This window comes from Hemitrygon akajei, chromosome 9, assembly GCF_048418815.1.
Source record: "Hemitrygon akajei chromosome 9, sHemAka1.3, whole genome shotgun sequence".
Classification (NCBI taxonomy): domain Eukaryota; kingdom Metazoa; phylum Chordata; class Chondrichthyes; order Myliobatiformes; family Dasyatidae; genus Hemitrygon; species Hemitrygon akajei.
The window spans coordinates 1,400,081-1,422,031 of NC_133132.1; the positions used below are offsets into that span (position 1 = coordinate 1,400,081).

General features: G+C 44.1%; 1 protein-coding gene across 5 annotated transcripts in view; it reads right to left on the bottom strand.

Moving 5' to 3' along the window:
• Positions 1-11,548: 11,548 nt before the first annotated feature.
• Positions 11,549-21,951, bottom strand: part of LOC140732857 (glutathione hydrolase 1 proenzyme-like) — a 141,225-nt gene continuing 130,822 nt past the window's right edge. For all 5 annotated transcript variants that reach the window (XM_073055489.1, XM_073055484.1, XM_073055487.1 and 2 more), the window contains exon 13: positions 11,549-12,621. In XM_073055489.1, coding sequence (XP_072911590.1) covers positions 12,469-12,621 — 153 coding nt within the window. In that variant the 3' untranslated portion in view covers positions 11,549-12,468. The remainder of the gene's footprint in view (positions 12,622-21,951) is intronic.

Below are 21,951 nucleotides of genomic sequence, written 5' to 3' on the forward strand. Positions count from 1 at the left end.
AACAAAGACAACTTATTAATAAGAAGTTACAATATAATACACTCCAAACATATCGAACAGAAAAAGCAATTATGAGAAATAAACAGAGATATTATGAACTAGGTGAAAGATCACATAAGTTCCTTGCATGGCAGTTAAAAACAGACCAGACTTCTAAAACAATAAATGCAATTCGAACAAGAGTAAATAAAATTACTTATAAACCTTTAGAAATTAATGAAGCTTTTAAAAGTTTTTATTCTGAGTTGTATAAATCAGAATCACAAAATGATAATGTCAAGATAGAAAGGTTTTTATCACAAATAACTCTTCCAAAATTAAATACGGAAGAACAGAAGGGATTAGATATGCCTTTTACATTGAAAGAGGTCGAAGAAGCCCTAGGATCATTTCAAAGTAATAAATCTCCAGGAGAAGATGGTTTTCCGCCTGAATTCTATAAAAAGTTTAAAGATTTATTAATTCCTCCTTTTATGGAGTTAATACACCAAGCGGAAAGAACGCATAAACTTCCAGAATCTTTTTCGACAGCTATTTTAATAGTATTGCCAAAAAAAGATAGAGATCTTTTAAAACCAACATCATATAGACCTATTTCTTTATTAAACACTGATTATAAAATAATAGCAAAAATTTTATCTAACAGATTATTTAAATGCTTACCAAAATTAGTACATATGGATCAAACAGGATTTATTAAAAATAGACAATCGGCAGATAATGTAACTCGGTTATTTAGTATAATTCATTTAGCGCAAAAGAGGGAGGAAACGAGTGTGGCAGTTGCTTTAGATGCAGAAAAAGCATTTGATAGATTGGAATGGGATTTTTTATTTAAGGTATTGGAAAAATATGGATTAGGAGTATCTTTTATAAAACCTTAAATACTAATCCCAAAGCTAAAGTAGTGACAAATGGTCAAATTTCAACACCATTTCAGTTAACAAGGTCAACTAGGCAAGGTTGTCCATTATCACCTGCTTTATTTGTGTTGGCAATAGAGCCATTAGCTGAATTAATTAGAATGGACCCAGACATTAAGGGTTTCAGAGTTAATCAGGAAGAATACAAGATTAACTTATTTGCTGATGATGTTCTGCTTTATCTAACAAACCCATTGCACTCGTTGCATAAATTATCCTATAGATTAAAAGAGTATGGGAAAATATCAGGTTATAAAATAAATTGGGATAAAAGTGAAATTTTACCTCTTACTAAAGGAGATTATAGTCAATGTCGATTAATAACCCAATTTAGATGGCCGGCAAATGGTATAAAATATTTAGGTATAAGAGTTGATAATGACATAAAGAATTTATACAAATTAAATTATTTACCACTATTGAAAAAAATTCAAGAAGATCTTGATAAATGGATGGTATTACCAATAACATTAGTAGGTAGAGTAAATACCATAAAAATGAATATATTCCCTAGACTACAATACTTATTTCAATCACTACCGATACAATTACCCCAGAAGTTTTTTCAAGAGCTAAATAAATATGTGAGGAAGTTTCTTTGGAAAGGTAAGATGTCAAGAATATCGTTGGAAAAATTGACATGGAAATTTGATCTAGGAGGGTTACAACTTCCAAATTTTAAGAATTATTATAAAGCAAATCAACTTAGATTTATTGCATCTTTTTTTGAGAAAGATAAACCGGCATGGATTAGAATAGAACTAGATAAAATAGGAGAAAACACACCAGAAGATTTTATATATAAATGGGAATCTAAATGGATATGGGAAAAGAAAGAATCTCCTATATTAAAACATTTGATTGACTTATGGAATAAAATAAATGTTGACGATGAGACAAAGAAATCCTTATTAGCAAAGAGATCTTTAATTCAAAATAGACTTATTTCTTTTACAATGGATAATCAACTTTTATATAATTGGTTTCAAAAAGGGATTAGATATATAGGAGATTGTTTTGAAGGAGGTATATTAATGTCATTTGATCAATTAAAGAATAAATATAAAGTATCAAACAACACTCTTTTTTGTTACTTTCAACTAAGGGCTTATTTAAGAGAAAAATTAGGTCAAACAATGTTATTACCGAAATCTAATGAAATAGAAACTTTAATTCAAAAAGGAAAGATTAAAAAATTTATCTCTTGTATGTATAATTTGATTCAAAAACAGGCAATTAAACAAGGGTTCCATAAGTCAAGACAAAAATGGGAAAGTGACTTGAATATTAAAATTGAAGAAAAAAATTGGTCAAGACTATGTTTTGAGAGTATGACAAATACAATAAATGTCCGATTAAGATTAGTGCAATATAATTTTTTACATCAATTATATATTACACCACAAAAAATAAATAAATTAAACCCAAATTTATCTGATCAGTGCTTCCGATGTAACCAAGAAATTGGTACTTTTTTACATTCTACTTGGTCTTGTTCTAAAATTCAACCTTTTTGGACAAATTTAAGAGTTTTATTGGAACAAATTATTAGAACACAACTTCCACATAATCCAACATTATTTTTACGAGGTGATATTGAAGGGATAAAACCGATACCCAAACTGAATAAATATCAGAAAGAATTTATAAAAATTGCATTGGCAGTAGCCAAAAAGGCTATTGCAGTTACTTGGAAATCGGATACATATTTAAGTATAGATCGTTGGAAGAAAGAAATTTATGGCTGTATTCCACTTGAAAAAATTACTTATAATTTAAGAGATAAATATGAAACATTTTTGAAAATTTGGCGCCCTTATTTACAGAAGACAGGATTAAATATATAGGTGCTCTGAAGATGAAATAATTGGTTATTTGGGGAAAGAAATAAATATATATACTAAAGTTATTACGAACTCCGTGGAGCATGTGGGGATCTTCCAATATCCAGGCATTCTTTCTTTCTTTTTTTCTTTCTTTCTTTCTTTTTTTTCTATAGGGATGTTAGGGGGGAGGGGTTAAGGGGAGGGGGGATGGGTAATATACATTTTTTTTCATACACTTTTATTCTGTAATTACTTGAAAACATAATAAAAAAAAGTTTAATAATAAAAAAAGTTTAGGAGGGCCAGAATGGCCTGTTACCGTGCTGTGATTGATTGTTAAGCATGTCTAAAAAGGCTACTGACACAGTTAGCAAAGACAGGTGTTTAATTTATGACTTTTCTACCTTCCATGTTACATCAGGATTTAGGTAGTAAGGAGGATGGGAAAGGTTTGTTCTTGTCCAGGGATGAATTTATAGCAGAACAAAGTCGAGATTCAACAAGGATTCAACGGTGGCTGGATGGGAGATGCCAGAGAGTAGTGGTGGATAACTGTTCGTCAGGCTGGAGGCCGGTGACTAGTGGTGTGCCTCAGGGATCTGTACTGGGTCCAATGTTGTTTGTCATTTACATTAATGATCTGGATGATGGGGTGGTAAATTGGATTAGTAAGTATGCAGATGATACTAAGGTAGGAGGCGTTGTGGATAATGAAGTAGGTTTTCAAAGCTTGCAGAGAGATTTAGGCCAGTTAGAAGAGTGGGCTGAATGAAGGCAGATGGAGTTTAATGCTGATAAGTGTGAGGTGCTACATTTTGGTAGGAATAATTCAAATAGGACATACATGGTAAATGGTAGGTCATTGAAGAATGCAGTAGAACAGAAGGGGACAAAAGTTTAAGGGTAACATGAGGAGGAATTTCTTTTACTCAGAGAGTGGTAGCTGTTTTGAACAAGCTTCCAGTAGAAGTGGTAGAGGCAGGTTCGATATTGTCATTTAAAGTAAAATTGGATAGGTATATGGACAGGAAAGGAACGGAGGGTTATGGGCTGAGTGTAGGTCGGTGGGACTAGGTGAGAGTAAGCGTTCGGCATGGACTAGAAGGGCCAAGATGGCCTGTTTCCATGCTGTAATTGTAATATGGTTATATGACAGTATGCAACCACTTCACATTGTGGAACAATTCAATCTCTGTGTAACGACAGTATGCAACCTCCGAGCATTGTGAAACAAGTCGATATCTGTGAACGACACTATGAATGACACTATGCAACCTCTGTAAACTGTGGAAAATTTAGATCTTTTTAATAACTGTATGCAACCTCCATATACTGTGCAACAATTTGATCTGTATAACAATGGTATGTAACCTCTGCAAACTGCATAACGATTCGATCAGTTTAATGACAGTATGCAAACTCTGCACACTGTGTGACAATTCGATCTGTATAATGACAGTATGCAACCTCTGCACACTGTGTGACAATTTGATCTGTATAATGACAGTATGCAACCTCCGCACACTGTGTGACAATTTGATCTGTATAATGACAGTATGCAACCTCTGCACACTGTGTGACAATTTGATCTGTATAATGACAGTATGCAACCTCTGCACACTGTGTGACAATTCGATCTGTATAATGACAGTATGCAACCTCTGCACACTCTGTGACAATTCGATCTGTATAATGACAGTATGCAACCTCTGCACACTGTGTAGCAAGTTCATAGCTGTGAACGACACTATGAATGACACTATGCAACCTCTGTAAACTGTGGAAAATTTAGATCTATTTAACAACTGTATGCAACCTCCATATACTGTGTAAAATTTGGATCTGTTTAACAACTGTATGCAACTTCTGCACACTGTGTAAAGATTCAATATCTGTTTAATGACAGCATGTAACCTCTGCACACTGTGTAATAATTCAATATCTGCTTAATGATGGTATGCACTTCTGAGCACAGTGTAATGATTCAATCTCTGTATAACAATGGTATTCAACCTCTGGACACAGTGTAACGAGTCGATCTGTATAATGACAGTATTCAACCTTTGCGCACTGTGTAATGATTCGACCTTTATACGACAGTATGCAACCTCTGCACTCCCTGTGACAATTCGATCATAATAATGACAGTATGCAACCTCCAAACACTGTGTAATGATTCGATCTCAGTACAACAGTATGCAACATCCGCACACTGTGTAACAATTTGATCTCTGTGTAATGACACTATGCAACCTTTGCACACTGTGTAATGATTCGATCTGTATAACGACAGTATGCATCCTTTGCACACTGTGTAATGAGTCGATCTGTATAATGACAGTATGCAACCTTTGCACACTGTGTAATGAGTCGATCTGTATAATGACACTATGCATCCTTTGCACACTGTGTAATGAGTCGATCTGTATAATGACAGTATGCATCCTTTGCACACTGTGTAATGAGTCGATCTGTATGACAGTATGCATCCTTTGCACACTGTGTAATGAGTCGATCTGTATAATGACACTATGCATCCTTTGCACACTGTGTAATGAGTCGATCTGTATAATGACAGTATGCATCCTCTGCACACTGTGTAATGAGTCGATCTGTATAATGACACTATGCATCCTTTGAACACTGTATAATGAGTCGATCTGTATAATGACAGTATGCATCCTTTGCACACTGTGTAATGAGTCGATCTGTATAATGACAGTATGCATCCTCTGCACACTGTGTAATGAGTCGATCTGTATAATGACACTATGCATCCTTTGAACACTGTATAATGAGTCGATCTGTATAATGACAGTATGCATCCTTTGCACACTGTGTAATGAGTCGATCTGTATAATGACAGTATGCATCCTCTGCAAACTGTGTAATGAGTCGATCTGTATAATGACACTATGCATCCTTTGCACACTGTGTAATGAGTCAATCTGTATAATGACAGTATGCATCCTTTGCACACTGTGTAATGAGTCGATCTGTATAATGACACTATGCATCCTTTGCACTGTGTAGTGAGTCGATCTGTATAATGACAGTATGCATCCTCTGCACACTGTGTAATGAGTCGATCTGTATAATGACACTATGCATCCTTTGAACACTGTATAATGAGTCGATCTGTATAATGACAGTATGCATCCTTTGCACACTGTGTAATGAGTCGATCTGTATAATGACACTATGCATCCTTTGCACACTGTGTAATGAGTCGATCTGTATAATGACAGTATGCATCCTTTGAACACTGTATAATGAGTCGATCTGTATAATGACAGTATGCATCCTTTGCACACTGTGTAATGAGTCGATCTGTATAATGACACTATGCATCCTTTGCACACTGTGTAATGAGTCGATCTGTATAATGACACTATGCATCCTTTGAACACTGTGTAATGAGTCGATCTATATAATGACACTATGCATCCTTTGCACACTGTGTAATGAGTTGATCTGTATAATGACAGTATGCATCCTTTGCACTGTGTAGTGAGTCGATCTGTATAATGACAGTATGCATCCTTTGCACACTGTGTAATGAGTCGATCTGTATAATGACACTATGCATCCTTTGAACACTGTGTAATGAGTCGATCTGTATAATGACACTATGCATCCTTTGAACACTGTATAATGAGTCGATCTGTATAATGACAGTATGCATCCTTTGCACACTGTGTAATGAGTCGATCTGTATAATGACAGTATGCATCCTCTGCACACTGTGTAATGAGTCGATCTGTATAATGACACTATGCATCCTTTGCACACTGTGTAATGAGTCAATCTGTATAATGACAGTATGCATCCTTTGCACACTGTGTAATGAGTCGATCTGTATAATGACACTATGCATCCTTTGCACACTGTGTAATGAGTCGATCTGTATAATGACACTATGCATCCTTTGAACACTGTATAATGAGTCGATCTGTATAATGACAGTATGCATCCTTTGCACACTGTGTAATGAGTCGATCTGTATAATGACAATATGCATCCTCTGCACACTGTGTAATGAGTCGATCTGTATAATGACACTATGCATCCTTTGCACACTGTGTAATGAGTCAATCTGTATAATGACAGTATGCATCCTTTGCACACTGTGTAATGAGTCGATCTGTATAATGACACTATGCATCCTTTGCACACTGTGTAATGAGTCGATCTGTATAATGACACTATGCATCCTTTGAACACTGTATAATGAGTCGATCTGTATAATGACAGTATGCATCCTTTGCACACTGTGTAATGAGTCGATCTGTATAATGACACTATGCATCCTTTGAACACTGTATAATGAGTCGATCTGTATAATGACAGTATGCATCCTTTGCACACTGTGTAATGAGTCGATCAGTATAATGACAGTATGCATCCTTTGAACACTGTATAATGAGTCGATCTGTATAATGACAGTATGCATCCTTTGCACACTGTGTAATGAGTCGATCTGTATAATGACACTATGCATCCTTTGCACACTGTGTAATGAGTCGATCTGTATAATGACACTATGCATCCTTTGCACACTGTGTAATGAGTCGATCTGTATAATGACACTATGCATCCTTTGCACACTGTGTAATGAGTCGATCTGTATAATGACACTATGCATCCTTTGCACACTGTGTAATGAGTCGATCTGTATAATGACACTATGCATCCTTTGAACACTGTGTAATGAGTCGATCTATATAATGACACTATGCATCCTCTGCACACTGTGTAATGAGTCGATCTGTATAATGACACTATGCATCCTCTGCACACTGTGTAATGAGTCGATCTGTATAGCGACTCTATGCAGCCTCCTTACACTCTGTTATGATTCGATCCATATAGCGACTCTATGCAGCCTCCGTACACTCTGTTATGTTTTGATCCATATAGCGACTCTATGCAGCCTCCGCACACTCTGTTATGATTCGATCCATATAGCGACACTATGCAGCCTCCGTACACTCTGTTATGATTCGATCCATATAGCGACTCTATGCAGCCTCCGTACACTCTGTTATGATTCGATCCATATAGCGACTCTATGCAGCCTCCGTACACTCTGTTATGTTTTGATCCATATAGCGACTCTATGCAGCCTCCGCACACTCTGTTATGATTCGATCCATATAGCGACACTATGCAGCCTCTGCACACTCTGTTATGTTTTGATCCATATAGCGACTCTATGCAGCCTCCGCACACTCTGTTATGATTCGATCCATATAGCGACTCTATGCAGCCTCCGTACACTCTGTTATGATTCGATCCATATAGCGACACTATGCAGCCTCCGTACACTCTGTTATGATTCGATCCATATAGCGACACTATGCAGCCTCCGTACACTCTGTTATGATTCGATCCATATAGCGACACTATGCAGCCTCCGTACACTCTGTTATGTTTTGATCCATATAGCGACACTATGCAGCCTCCGCACACTCTGTTATGATTCGATCCATATAGCGACACTATGCAGCCTCCGTACACTCTGTTATGATTCGATCCATATAGCGACTCTATGCAGCCTCCGTACACTCTGTTATGATTCGATCCATATAGCGACTCTATGCAGCCTCCGTACACTCTGTTATGTTTTGATCCATATAGCGACTCTATGCAGCCTCCGCACACTCTGTTATGATTCGATCCATATAGCGACACTATGCAGCCTCCGTACACTCTGTTATGTTTTGATCCATATAGCGACTCTATGCAGCCTCCGCACACTCTGTTATGATTCGATCCATATAGCGACTCTATGCAGCCTCCGTACACTCTGTTATGATTCGATCCATATAGCGACACTATGCAGCCTCCGTACACTCTGTTATGATTCGATCCATATAGCGACACTATGCAGCCTCCGTACACTCTGTTATGATTCGATCCATATAGCGACACTATGCAGCCTCTCCACACTGTGTAATGATTCAATCCATATAGCGACTCTATGCAGCCTCCGTACACTCTGTTATGATTCGATCCATATAGCGACTCTATGCAGCCTCCGTACACTGTGTAATGATTCGATCCATATAGCGACTCTATGCAGCCTCTGCACACTCTGTTATGTTTCGATCCATATAGCGACACTATGCAGCCTCTGCACACTCTGTTATGTTTCGATCCATATAGCGACTCTATGCAGCCTCCGTACACTCTGTTATGATTCGATCCATATAGCGACTCTATGCAGCCTCTGCACACTGTGTAATGATTCGATCCATATAGCGACTCTATGCAGCCTCCGTACACTCTGTTATGATTCGATCCATATAGCGACACTATGCAGCCTCTGTACACTGTGTAATGTTTCGATCCATATATCGACACTATGCAGCCTCTCCACACTGTGTAATGATTCAATCCATATAGCGACTCTATGCAGCCTCCGTACACTCTGTTATGATTCGATCCATATAGCGACTCTATGCAGCCTCCGTACACTGTGTAATGATTCGATCCATATAGCGACACTATGCAGCCTCTGCACACTCTGTTATGTTTCGATCCATATAGCGACTCTATGCAGCCTCCGTACACTCTGTTATGATTCGATCCATATAGCGACTCTATGCAGCCTCTGCACACTGTGTAATGATTCGATCCATATAGCGACTCTATGCAGCCTCCGTACACTCTGTTATGATTCGATCCATATAGCGACACTATGCAGCCTCTGTACACTGTGTAATGTTTCGATCCATATAGCGACACTATGCAGCCTCCGTACACTCTGTTATGATTCGATCCATATAGCGACACTATGCAGCCTCTGCACACTGTGTAATGATTCGATCTCTGTGAACGACAGTATGCAAGATAAGCTGCTTTCTGTTTTTGTTTCATTTGGACATGGCCCCTGTGGATGTCAGCCTGGAAGAGGAAGGGTTCACGTCCAACGTTCCTGTTACTCGGGGTCATCAGGGGCCACTTTAAACAGAGGTGAGTTGAGTGCTCTCTCTCACTGTGAGGTAGTGTTGGGTCTCTCCTGGAGCGGTCCGTGATTGTGTCTAATTTTGTGGCAGAAGGTTGCCAGGAGATGGTGAAGGTGAGATGTGTGACGGTCAGCTCTGTAGTGAACTTGTGAACCCGTGGGGCAGCTTGACGGTCTCAGCAAGTACACACACTCTCCTTCATCGTTATGTGTGGCATTCCTTCTCAATACTCTGGCATCTTCCTGTGCTAAACACACTGCCACGTTGTCTGCATGGGGACCCCCATGGTAAGCACCTGCTTTGCACAGAAACATAGTAAACCTACAGTGCAGTACAGGCCCTTCGGCCCACAATGCTGTGCCGAACATGTCCCTACCTGAGAAGTTACCTGGGCTTACCCATAGTCCTCTATTTTCCTAAGCTCCGCGTTCCTACCCAGGAGTCTCTTAAAAGACCCTGTTGTACCCGCCTCCACCACCGTTGCCAACAGCCCATTCCACACACTCACCACTCTCTGTGTAAAAAACTTACCCCTGACATCTCCTCTGTACCTACTTCCCAGCACCTTAAACCTGTGTGAGAGTCTCACAGCTGAGAAACAGGCTCCTGGGGCTGTCTGCTCCCCACTGACCAGATTCTCATCTAAAGCAGTCCCGTTTGCTTCTGCTGAGCCATGTCCCTCTTCTCATCTGCGTACCTGTCCGAGTAGAAAGCAGGTGCTGGGGATCCAGCTGCAATATCTCTTCCCAGAGAGCAACTGCTCCCTCTCTCCACCGAGCAAGGTTTAAGCCCAGAGCCCATGAGTAAAGACACAATGTGCTTTGAGAATTTATTGGGGTGTTCACAAAGTCACAGTGAAACAGTCGACACAATCCTGTGCATCAAGGATATGGAGTGTTACTCAGAGCCAGACGGGCTCATCATCAGAGACTCTTGGTCAGGGCTGGAGGGTGGGAAGAGTTATTGTTCAGCCTCCAGTCAACAGAACAGGGCAAATTGGTCCCATTATTCCTGACAATCCATCTGCTCAGGGACGTCGAGAAGAAGAGACATGGAAACTGTCCAGGTAAGGTGGAGGGGAGAGGAACGGTCGTCCAAATGGACTCTGTGTACTCACCAAATGCAGGCCAGCTCTTAGGTACAGGGTCTCAAACTTACTGAATTAATCAGCAAGCACTGAAGCTAGATTGGATTTCCAGCAAAACTACATAGGTCTTATGAATATTAGACAAATTATTGACTAGAGACAGAGCACCACTGGAAGTCTTTCTGAGCTAGAACGTTGACAAGCATAGATGGAACTGCAAATGGCTGCTGGGTTTGCACGTGTTCTCCTGACTAGTCTGAGAGGCAGGTGGAGTGGTAACAATCACGTCAGACTGCCCACTGTGGTTGTTAGCACTGCTTTCAGGCTGGGCATGATGGGGTGAGGCTGGCAATGATTCGAGGCTGGGAATAGGTTGGGAAGTTTGGAATAAGTTGGGAATGGTTTGTAAAGGCTAGGGAGGCTGGATGTGGTTGGGAATGGTTTGTAAAGGCTAGGGAGGCTGGGTGTGGTTGGGAGTGGGTTTGAAGGTTGGGAATGGTTTGTAAAGGCTAGGGAGGCTGGGTGTGGTTGGGAATGGTTTGTAAAGGCTAGGGAGGCTGGGTGTGGTTGGGAGTGGTTTGTAAAGGCTAGGGAGGCTGGGTGTGGTTGGGAGTGGGTTTGAAGGTTGGGAATGGTTTGTAAAGGCTAGGGAGGCTGGGTGTGGTTGGGAATGGTTTGTAAAGGCTAGGGAGGCTGGGTGTGGTTGGGAGTGGGTTTGAAGGTTGGGAATGGTTTGTAAAGGCTAGGGAGGCTGGGTGTGGTTGGGAGTGGGTTTGAAGGTTGGGAATGGTTTGTAAAGGCTAGGGAGGCTGGGTGTGGTTGGGAGTGGGTTTGAAGGTTGGGAATGGTTTGTAAAGGCTAGGGAGGTTGGGTGTGGTTGGGAATGGGTTTGAAGGTTGGGAATGGTTTGTAAAGGCTAGGGAGGCTGGGTGTGGTTGGGAGTGGGTTTGAAGGTTGGGAATGGTTTGTAAAGGCTAGGGAGGCTGGGTGTGGTTGGGAGTGGGTTTGAAGGTTGGGAATGGTTTGTAAAGGCTAGGGAGGCTGGGTGTGGTTGGGAGTGGGTTTGAAGGTTGGGCAGGGCTTGAGGTTACAGTGGGCTGGGCTGGATTTCAGAAGATTGGAAGTGGGTGGCAAAATGGTCCAAACACAATCAGTTTCAGAGAGAGCCGGCAAAGGGATTTGCATCTCTGTGTCTGGCCACGTGTCTGAACTGAAAACACAATTTACATTCCTGAGTTCCTCCCCAACTCCAGATGTCTTAAGAGCTTCTGCTTGTGGCTGTTAAAGTATCTGACAAAGGTGCAGACAGGTAAAGTTGCCTGTAAGTGGCTGTGGTGATATCGCGTGCAATGATGTGCCAATACATGATTGGACAGAGCACTGAGCATGTGCGGGATTGCTAGAATGTTCCAGCACGGTTAAGACGTGTTTGTTTATTACTGTAAATAAAAGTTCTCTAATTCTTCCAGAATATGATTCTTTACTGTTAACCTGTTTAAACAGAGGTAACATAACACTGGCCATACTTCAACAGTACATTGGATCGTCGGATCCGATTACAGATTGGGTTGATCAGTTTGGCTCCTGCCAGTCGAACTCCTCAATCTAGGCACAGAGCTGTACAGACCAACCGATCAGGGTTGGCCAAACAGGGAGACTCCTCAGTAACCTGCTGGTTCTCCTCCTTTCCGGTAGTCTGACACAGCATCCCACCTTCCTCCATTCCGCACGATGGCCTGGACCACGCCTGCTGATGTCAGCTTGGTTACGACATTCAGTGTCTGGTGTCTCTCCTCCAGGCCCATTCGTACCTCCTGAAAACAACAGCAACACGTAATTTGCACAGGCTCCTGGTCAGGGGAGGATTTTGTCGAGCATGTGGGGAGACATGCGGATAGGCGCAGTTAGACCTGGCGTGTGGTGGGCAGTGAGCAGTGATGATCCTGTGCTGTTTCTAGTCTGCTCAGTGAAACCAGGCCTGATGCTCACCCCCTACAAGAGAGATACTTGCCAAGCAGACAAGCCCACACCACGGCAGGGCCAGACCATCCGAATCTTGCCAAAACTCTCATCTCATGCGCCTGGTGTTTTCCACCCTTCCTCCTTCCGCCTCCACCCCCCCCCCCCCCCTTACACCCACCCCCACTTCCCTCTGCCGCCAGTTAGCCTGGCTCAAGGAGAGACTGCAGCACGTTGTGTTCAGACTGAACCGACCGGGCCTGGAACTGGGAAGAGGGTCAAACAGTAAGTGGAGCACACAGCCGATTTGTGTGGGAAAGGCCACAGGTTCTGGGCCAACTCTTCACCACAACGGGCAGTAAAAAAGCCTTCCAACCCAAAGACAATGTTTATTCTCTCTGCTCTTCGTCCTTTACTGATCCTTAGGATACAGCAACATTCCTCCCCACCCCCAACCCGATAACCTTCTCATACTTTGATTAATTACCACAAATGGAATTTTATCAAAAGTTTAGAAAGTCTGAAGTTCACTTCCATTCTGGTAGTCACAACTCCTCTGCCCACATTCAGAGTTAACACTGCAACGTGGGACTAGCTTGAGATGGGGGAGGTGCTCGAGACCACCAACTTCATTTTGTTGGGATGTTGTGGGGGGTGGGACCACCAGCTTCATTTTGTTGGGATGTTGTGGGGGGTGGGACCACCAGCTTCATTTTTTTGGGATGTTGGGGGGGGTGAGACCACTGGCTTCATTTTGTTGGGATGTTGGGGGGGTGAGACCACTGACTTCATTTTGTTGGGATGTTGGAGGGGGTGAGACCACTGACTTCATTTAGTTGGGATGTTGGGGGGGTGAGACCACTGGCTTCATTTAGTTGGGATGTTGGGGGGGGTGAGACCACTGGCTTCATTTTGTTGGGATGTTGTGGGGGGTGAGACCACTGGCTTCATTTTGTTAGGATGTTGGGGGGGTGAGACCACTGGCTTCATTTTGTTGGGATGTTGGGGGGGGTGAGACCACTGGCTTCATTTTGTTGGGATGTTGGGGGTGGTGAGACCACTGGCTTCATTTTGTTGGGATGTTGGGGGGGTGAGACCACTGGCTTCATTTTGTTGGGATGTTGGGGGGGGTGAGACCACTGGCTTCATTTTGTTGGGATGTTGGGGGGGTGAGACCACTGGCTTCATTTTGTTGGGATGTTGGGGGGGGTGAGACTACCGGCTTCATTTTGTTGGGATGTTGGGGGGGGTGAGATCACTGGCTTCATTTTGTTGGGATGTTGTGGGGGGTGAGACCACTGGCTTCATTTTGTTGGGATGTTGGGGGGGTGAGACCACTGGCTTCATTTTGTTGGGATGTTGGGGGGGTGAGACCACTGACTTCATTTTGTTGGGATGTTGGAGGGGGTGAGACCACTGGCTTCATTTTGTTGGGATGTTGGGGGGGTGAGACCACTGGCTTCATTTTGTTGGGATGTTGGGGGGGTGAGACCACTGACTTCATTTTTTTGGGATGTTGGGGGGTGAGACCACTGGCTTCATTTTGTTGGGATGTTGGGGGGGGTGAGACCACTGGCTTCATTTTGTTGGGATGTTGGGGGGATGAGACCACTGGCTTCATTTTGTTGGGATGTTGGGGGGGTGAGATCACTGGCTTCATTTTGTTGGGATGTTGGGGGGGTGAGACCACTGACTTCATTTTGTTGGGATGTTGTGGGGGGTGAGACCACTGGCTTCATTTTGTTGGGATGTTGGGGGGGTGAGATCACTGGCTTCATTTTGTTGGGATGTTGGGGGGGTGAGACCACTGACTTCATTTTGTTGGGATGTTGTGGGGGGTGAGACCACTGGCTTCATTTTGTTGGGATGTTGGGGGGGTGAGATCACTGGCTTCATTTTGTTGGGATGTTGGGGGGGGTGAGACCACTGGCTTCATTTTGTTGGGATGTTGGGGGGGTGAGATCACTGGCTTCATTTTGTTGGGATGTTGGGGGGATGAGACCACTGGCTTCATTTTGTTGGGATGTTGTGGGGGGTGAGACCACTGGCTTCATTTTGTTGGGATGTTGGGGGGGTGAGATCACTGGCTTCATTTTGTTGGGATGTTGGGGGGGGTGAGACCACTGGCTTCATTTTGTTGGGATGTTGGGGGGTGAGACCACTGGCTTCATTTTGTTGGGATGTTGGGGGGGGTGGGACCACTGGCTTCATTTTGTTAGGATGTTGGGGGGGGTGAGACCACTGGCTTCATTTTGTTGGGATGTTGGGGGGGTGAGACCACTGGCTTCATTTTGTTGGGATGTTGGGGGGGTGAGACCACTGGCTTCATTTTGTTGGGATGTTGTGGGGGGGTGAGACCACTGGCTTCATTTTGTTGGGATGTTGGGGGGGGTGAGACCACTGGCTTCATTTTGTTGGGTTGTTGGGGGGGGTGAGACCACTGGCTTCATTTTGTTGGGATGTTGGGGGGTGAGACCACTGGCTTCATTTTGTTGGGATGTTGGGGGGGGTGAGACCACTGGCTTCATTTTGTTGGGATGTTGTGGGGGGTGAGACCACTGGCTTCATTTTGTTGGGATGTTGTGGGGGTGAGACCACTGGCTTCATTTTGTTGGGATGTTGTGGGGGGTGAGACCACTGGCTTCATTTTGTTAGGATGTTGGGGGGGGTGAGACTACCGGCTTCATTTTGTTGGGATGTTGTGGGGGGTGAGATCACTGGCTTCATTTTGTTGGGATGTTGTGGGGGGTGAGATCACTGGCTTCATTTTGTTGGGATGTTGGGGGGGGTGAGACCACTGGCTTCATTTTTTTGGGATGTTGGGGGGGGTGAGATCACTGGCTTCATTTTGTTGGGATGTTGGGGGGGATGAGACCACTGGCTTCATTTTGTTGGGATGTTGGGGGGGGTGAGATCACTGGCTTCATTTTGTTGGGATGTTGGGGGGGGTGAGACTACCGGCTTCATTTTGTTGGGATGTTGGGGGGGTGGTGAGACCACTGGCTTCATTTTGTTGGGATGTTGGGGGGGTGAGACTACCGGCTTCATTTTGTTGGTCAGTCCCAGCTAATGTACTCTTGCAGTGTAAACAGGCATCAGGAAGTTTTGCTCCTTTTTCCGTGGTTTTAAGTTGCCCAGTGTAGTGTCAGGGCCGAGCTTTTGTCTCGCCAGCACAAATCATGAATCTTCATGTGTAGTGTCAGTGTTGGCGGAAATCTCGTCACTAATCTTCCAGAACTCCCCAGCAACTGGATCTTCAAGTTCCTCATCAGCAAATGTCAGTAAGGATTGGTAAAGCTATCTCCTCCTCGCTGACCATCAGCACAGGCGTGCCACATGGCTGTGTGCTCTCCGGCCAGTGCACACATGATGGTGTGGCTAAGCACAGTTCCAGAGTCACCAGTGGTTCTTCTATTGTTGGACCGATCGCAGGTGGGAATGTAGGACATCTGGTTCAGTGATGCAACAACAACCTCCCACTCAATATCAGCAAAACTGAAGAGCTACTGTTGACTCCAGGAAGGGGAAGGAGGGTGAAGGGGTGCCAGCTTACATCGGGGGATGGCAGTGGAGTTTTGAACTCTTGGCGATTAACATTATCAAGTGACCTGTCATGGGCCCAGCACATACATGCAACGGCAAGAAAAATGTGCCTGCACCTTTCTCAGGAGATTAGAAAGGTTTGGCTTGTCGCTGCGCGCTCGAAGAATCTGATACAAATATCCTGGTTGCATCATGTTCTGGTGTGACAATTTGAAAGCACAGGGAGGCAGGAAGCTGCAGAGTCGTGGAGTCAGCACAACACACCACGAGTATCGGATGCTGTGATGCTGCTGCAAGTTTTTCACTGCATCTGTGCACACGTGTACTTGTGCAAATTACACTCAACTCATCCTGAAGGCTTGTGCACACGTGTACGTGCAAATTACACTCAACTCATCCTGAAGGCTTGCTTTTCTCCAGCAGCCCAGCTGAAGCACGATGCTCCACCAATCAGCCAGGTGATTTTTATTAACGACCCGGATACGGGGGTAGAAGGGTGGTTTGGCAAGTTTGCAGATGACACAAAGGTTGGTGGTGTTGTGGGTAATGTTGAGGATTGTCGAAGATTGCAGATAGACATTGATAGGATGCAGAAGTGGGCTGAGAAGTGGCAGATGGAGTTCAACCCGGAGAAAGGTGAGGTGGTACACTTTGGAAGGTCAAACTCTAAGGCAGAGTACAAAGTAAATGGCAGGATACTTGGGAGTGTGGAGGAGCAGAGGGATCTGAGGGTACATGTCACAAAGTTGCCTCACAGGTAGATAGGGTAGTTAAGAAAGATGATGGGGTGTTAGCTTTCATAAGTCGAGGGATAGAGTTTAAGAGTTGCGGGATAATGATGCAGCTCTATAAAACTCTGGTTAGGCCACACTTGGAGTACTGTGTCCTGTTCTGGTCGCCTCACTATAGGAAGGATGTGGAAGCATTGGAAAGGATACAGAGGAGATTTACAAGGATGCTGCCTGGTTTAGAGAGTATGCATTATGATCAGAGATTAAGGGAGCTAGGGCTTTACTCTCTGGAGAGAAGGAGGATGAGAGGAGACATGATAGAGGTGTACAAGATATTAAGAGGAATAGATAGAGTGGACAGCCAACGCCTCTTCCCCAGGGCACCACTGCTCAGTACAAGAGGACACGGAGAAGGAAGGATTCAAAGGGGGGGGAAGGGGCCACAGTGGATGACAAAGGAAGTCAGAGACTGCATAGCATTAAAAAAAAAGTATGACAGAGCTAAGGTGAGTGGGAGGACAGATGATTGGGAAATTTTTAAGGAACAACAGAACTTAACTAAAAAGGCAATACGGGGAGAAAAAATGAGGTATGAACGCAAGCTAGCCAGGAATATAAAGGAGGATAGCAAAAGCTTTTTTAGGTATGTGAAGAGAAAGAAGATAGTTAAGAACAATGTTGGGCCCTTGAAGAATGAATTGGGTGAAATTGTTATGGGAAACAGAGAAATGGCAGAAGAATTTAATAAGTACTTTAGATTGTACTCCAGATTGTACTTTAGATTGTCTTCACTAAGGAAGACACAAGCAATCTCCCAGATGTATGGATGGGCCAAGGACATAGGGTAACAGAGGAAATGAAACAGATTGACATTAGGAAGGAAATGGTGATGAGTAGACTGATGGGACTGAAGGCTAACAAATCCCCAGCTCCAGATGGTCTGCATCCTAGGGTACTAAAGGAGGTGGCCCTGGAAATTGCGGATGCATTGGTAATCATTTTCCAATGTTCCTTAGATTCAGGATCAGTTCCTGAGGATTGGAGAATGGCTAATGTTATCCCACTTTTTAAGAAAGGAGGGAGGGAGAAAACAGAGAACTATCATCCTGTCAGCCTAACATCAGTAGTGGGGAAGATGCTAGAGTCCATTATTAAAGATGAAATAGTGGCATATCTAGATAGCAATGATAGGATTGGGCCGAGCCAGCATGGATTTACCAAGGGCAAATCATGCTTGACTAATCTGTTGGAGTTTTTCGAGGATGTAACCAGGAAGTTAGACAAGGGAGATCCAGTGGATGTAGTGTACCTCGATTTTCAGAAGGCATTTGATAAGGTCCCACATAGGAGATTGGTGGGACCTTATCAAAATCAGAGCTCATGGCATTGGGGGGAAGATATTGACATGGATAGAAAACTGGTTGGCAGATAGAAAGCAAAGGGTAGTGGTGAATGGGTGTTTCTCGGAATGGCAGGTGGTGACTAGTGGGGTGCCACAGGGCTCGGTATTGGGACCACAGCTGTTTATGCGATGAAGGCATTGAGAATAACATCAGCAAGTTTGCTGATGATACTAAGCTGGGTGGCAGTGTGACATGTGATGAGGATGTTAGGAGAATTCAGGGTGACTTGGATAGGCTGGGTGAGTGGGCAGATACTTGGCAGATGACGCTTAATGTGAATAAGTGTGTGGTTATCCACTTTGGGAGTAAGAACAGGAAGGCAGATTATTATCTGAACGGTGTAGAGTTAGGTACGGGAGAAATACAAAGAGATCTAGGAGTCCTTGTTCATCAGTCACTGAAGGTGAATGAGCAAGTGCAGCAGGCAGTGAAGAAGGCTAATGGAATGTTGGCCTTTATTACAAAGGGAATTGAGTACAAGAGCAAGGAAATCCTTTTGCATTTGTACAGAGCCCTGGTGAGACCACACCTGGAGTATTGTGTACAGTTTTGGTCTCCAGGGTTAAGGAAGGACATCCTGGCTGTAGAGGAAGTGCAGCATAGATTCACAAGGTTAATTCTTGGGATGTCAGGACTGTCTTAAGCAGAGAGGTTAGAGAGACTGGGCTTGCACACGCTGGAATTAAGGAGATTGAGAGGGGATCTGATTGCAACATATAAGATTATTAAGGGATTGGACAAGATAGAGGCAGGAAATATGTTCCAGATGCTGGGAGAGTCCAGTACCAGAGGGCATGGTTTAAGAATAAGGACAGAGTTAAGGAAAAACTTCTTCTCCCAGAGAGTTGTGGGGGTGTGGAATGCACTGCCTCAGAAGGCAGTGGAGGCCAATTCTCTGGATGCTTTCAAGAAGGAGCTAGATAGGTATCTTATGGATAGGGGAATCAAGGGATATGGGGACAAGGCAGGAACTGGGTATTGATAGTAGATGATAAGCCATGATCTCAGAATGGTGGTGTAGGCTCGAAGGGCCGAATGGTCTACTTCTGCACCTATTGTCTATTGTCTATATCCGCCTCCACCATTGCCGCCAGCAGCCCATTCCACACACTCACCACTCTCTGTGTAAAAAAACTTACCCCTGACATCTCCTCTGTACCTACTTCCAAGCATCTTAATACTGTGCCCTCTCGTGCTAGCCATTTCAGCCCTGGGAAAAAGCCTCTGACTATCCACACGATCAATGCTTCTCATCATTTTGTACATCTCTATCAGGTCACCTCTCATCCTCCGTCGCTCCAAGGAGAAAAGGCCGAGTTCACTCAACCTATTCTCATAAGGCATGCTCCCCAATCCAGGCAACATCCTTGTAAATCTCCTCTGCACCCTTTCTATGGTTTCCACATCCTTCCAGTAGTGAGGTGACCAGAACTGAGCACAGTAGTCCAAGTGGGGTCTGACCAGGGTCCTATATAGCTGTAACATTACCTCTCAGCTCTTAAACTCAATCGCACGGTTGTTGAAGGCCAATGCACTGAAAGATTTCTTAACCACAGAGTCAACCTTCACAGCAGCTTTGAGTGTCCTATGGACTTTGACCCCAAGATCCCTCTGATCCTCCACACTGCCAAGAGTCTTACCATTAATACAATATTCTGCCATCATACTTGACCTACCAAAATGAACCACCTCACACTTATTTGTGTTGAACTCCATCTGCCACTTCTCAGCCCAGTTTTGTATCCTATCGATGTCCCCATTGTTCCTCAGCTGACTCTACATCAAACGAATCCTTCCAGTTTTACCTTCTGAAGTCTTTGTCACATCTGCATAAACTTTGCCTTTCTGAAATTCAATTAAATGGCTTTGGTTTTTACCGATATACTCTCCCAAAAAACTTTGAGATCAACAGTGTTATGATCAGTCATTCCTAAAGTCTCAACAACTTCTGTACTCAAAATTCTATCCTGATTCTTACAGAATATCAAATCTAGACAGGCCTCCCCTCTTGGTCGTGCATTTACATACTGGGTCAAAAACCGATCATTCAATTACTCAATAAATTCACTTTCCTGTAATCCATTAGTCATTGGGTTCACCCAATCAATATTTGGGAAATTAAAGTCTCCCAGATCTATAACATCAGCCTCAGAACAAGCTTTTCTATATTCTGATAGAGCTGTTTATTAAAATCACGATCAGCATTAGGGGGTCTATAATGTCCGCCCAATGTTTTTCCTTATCCCATAGATTTCAATTCTCGCCCAGATATCTCCACTGTCTCGATGCATCTCCTGTCATAAGAAGCCTCACGTTTAACTTCTCTCGATGTATAGTACATTCTTCAATAACCTTTGAGGTCAGCCAGATTTCTGTTATTGCTATTATATCATACTTATACGCACACGCATATTACCCAGCTTGTTTACTTTATTCTTAATACATGTGTATTTATATACAGGCCATCCTTAGTCTATTACTGATGTTTCTCATCTTATTCTGACCTATTTTTATATTTCTGAAGCCTATAATCGGTTTATGCCCTAATATGTTACTCTCCACTGTGGTGTTTAAACAGTCGAGCCTGGCCCGTTCCCCTGCCCCAGCCATTCTCTCGTATGAACAGTCGAGCCTGGCCCGTTCCCCTGCCCCAGCCATTCTCTCGTATGAACAGTCGAGCCTGGCCCGTTCCCCTGCCCCAGCCATTCTCTGGTATAAACAGTCGAGCCTGGCCCGTTCCCCTGCCCCAGCCATTCTCTCGTGTAAACAGTCGAGCCTGGCCCGTTCCCCTGCCCCAGCCATTCTCTCGTATAAACAGTCGAGCCTGGCCCGTTCCCCTGCCCCAGCCATTCTCTGGTATAAACAGTCGAGCCTGGCCAGTTCCCCTGCCCCAGCCATTCTCTGGTATGAACAGTCGAGCCTGGCCCGTTCCCCTGCCCCAGCCATTCTCTGGTATGAACAGTCGAGCCTGGCCCGTTCCCCTGCCCCAGCCATTCTCTGGTATGAACAGTCGAGCCTGGCCCGTTCCCCTGCCCCAGCCATTCTCTGGTATGAACAGTCGAGCCTGGCCCGTTCCCCTGCCCCAGCCATTCTCTCGTGTAAACAGTCGAGCCTGGCCCGTTCCCCTGCCCCAGCCATTCTCTCGTGTAAACAGTCGAGCCTGGCCCGTTCCCCTGCCCCAGCCATTCTCTGGTATAAACAGTCGAGCCTGGCCCGTTCCCCTGCCCCAGCCATTCTCTGGTATAAACAGTCGAGCCTGGCCCGTTCCCCTGCCCCAGCCATTCTCTCGTGTAAACAGTCGAGCCTGGCCCGTTCCCCTGCCCCAGCCATTCTCTCGTGTAAACAGTCGAGCCTGGCCCGTTCCCCTGCCCCAGCCATTCTCTGGTATAAACAGTCGAGCCTGGCCCGTTCCCCTGCCCCAGCCATTCTCTGGTATAAACAGTCGAGCCTGGCCCGTTCCCCTGCCCCAGCCATTCTCTGGTATAAACAGTCGAGCCTGGCCCGTTCC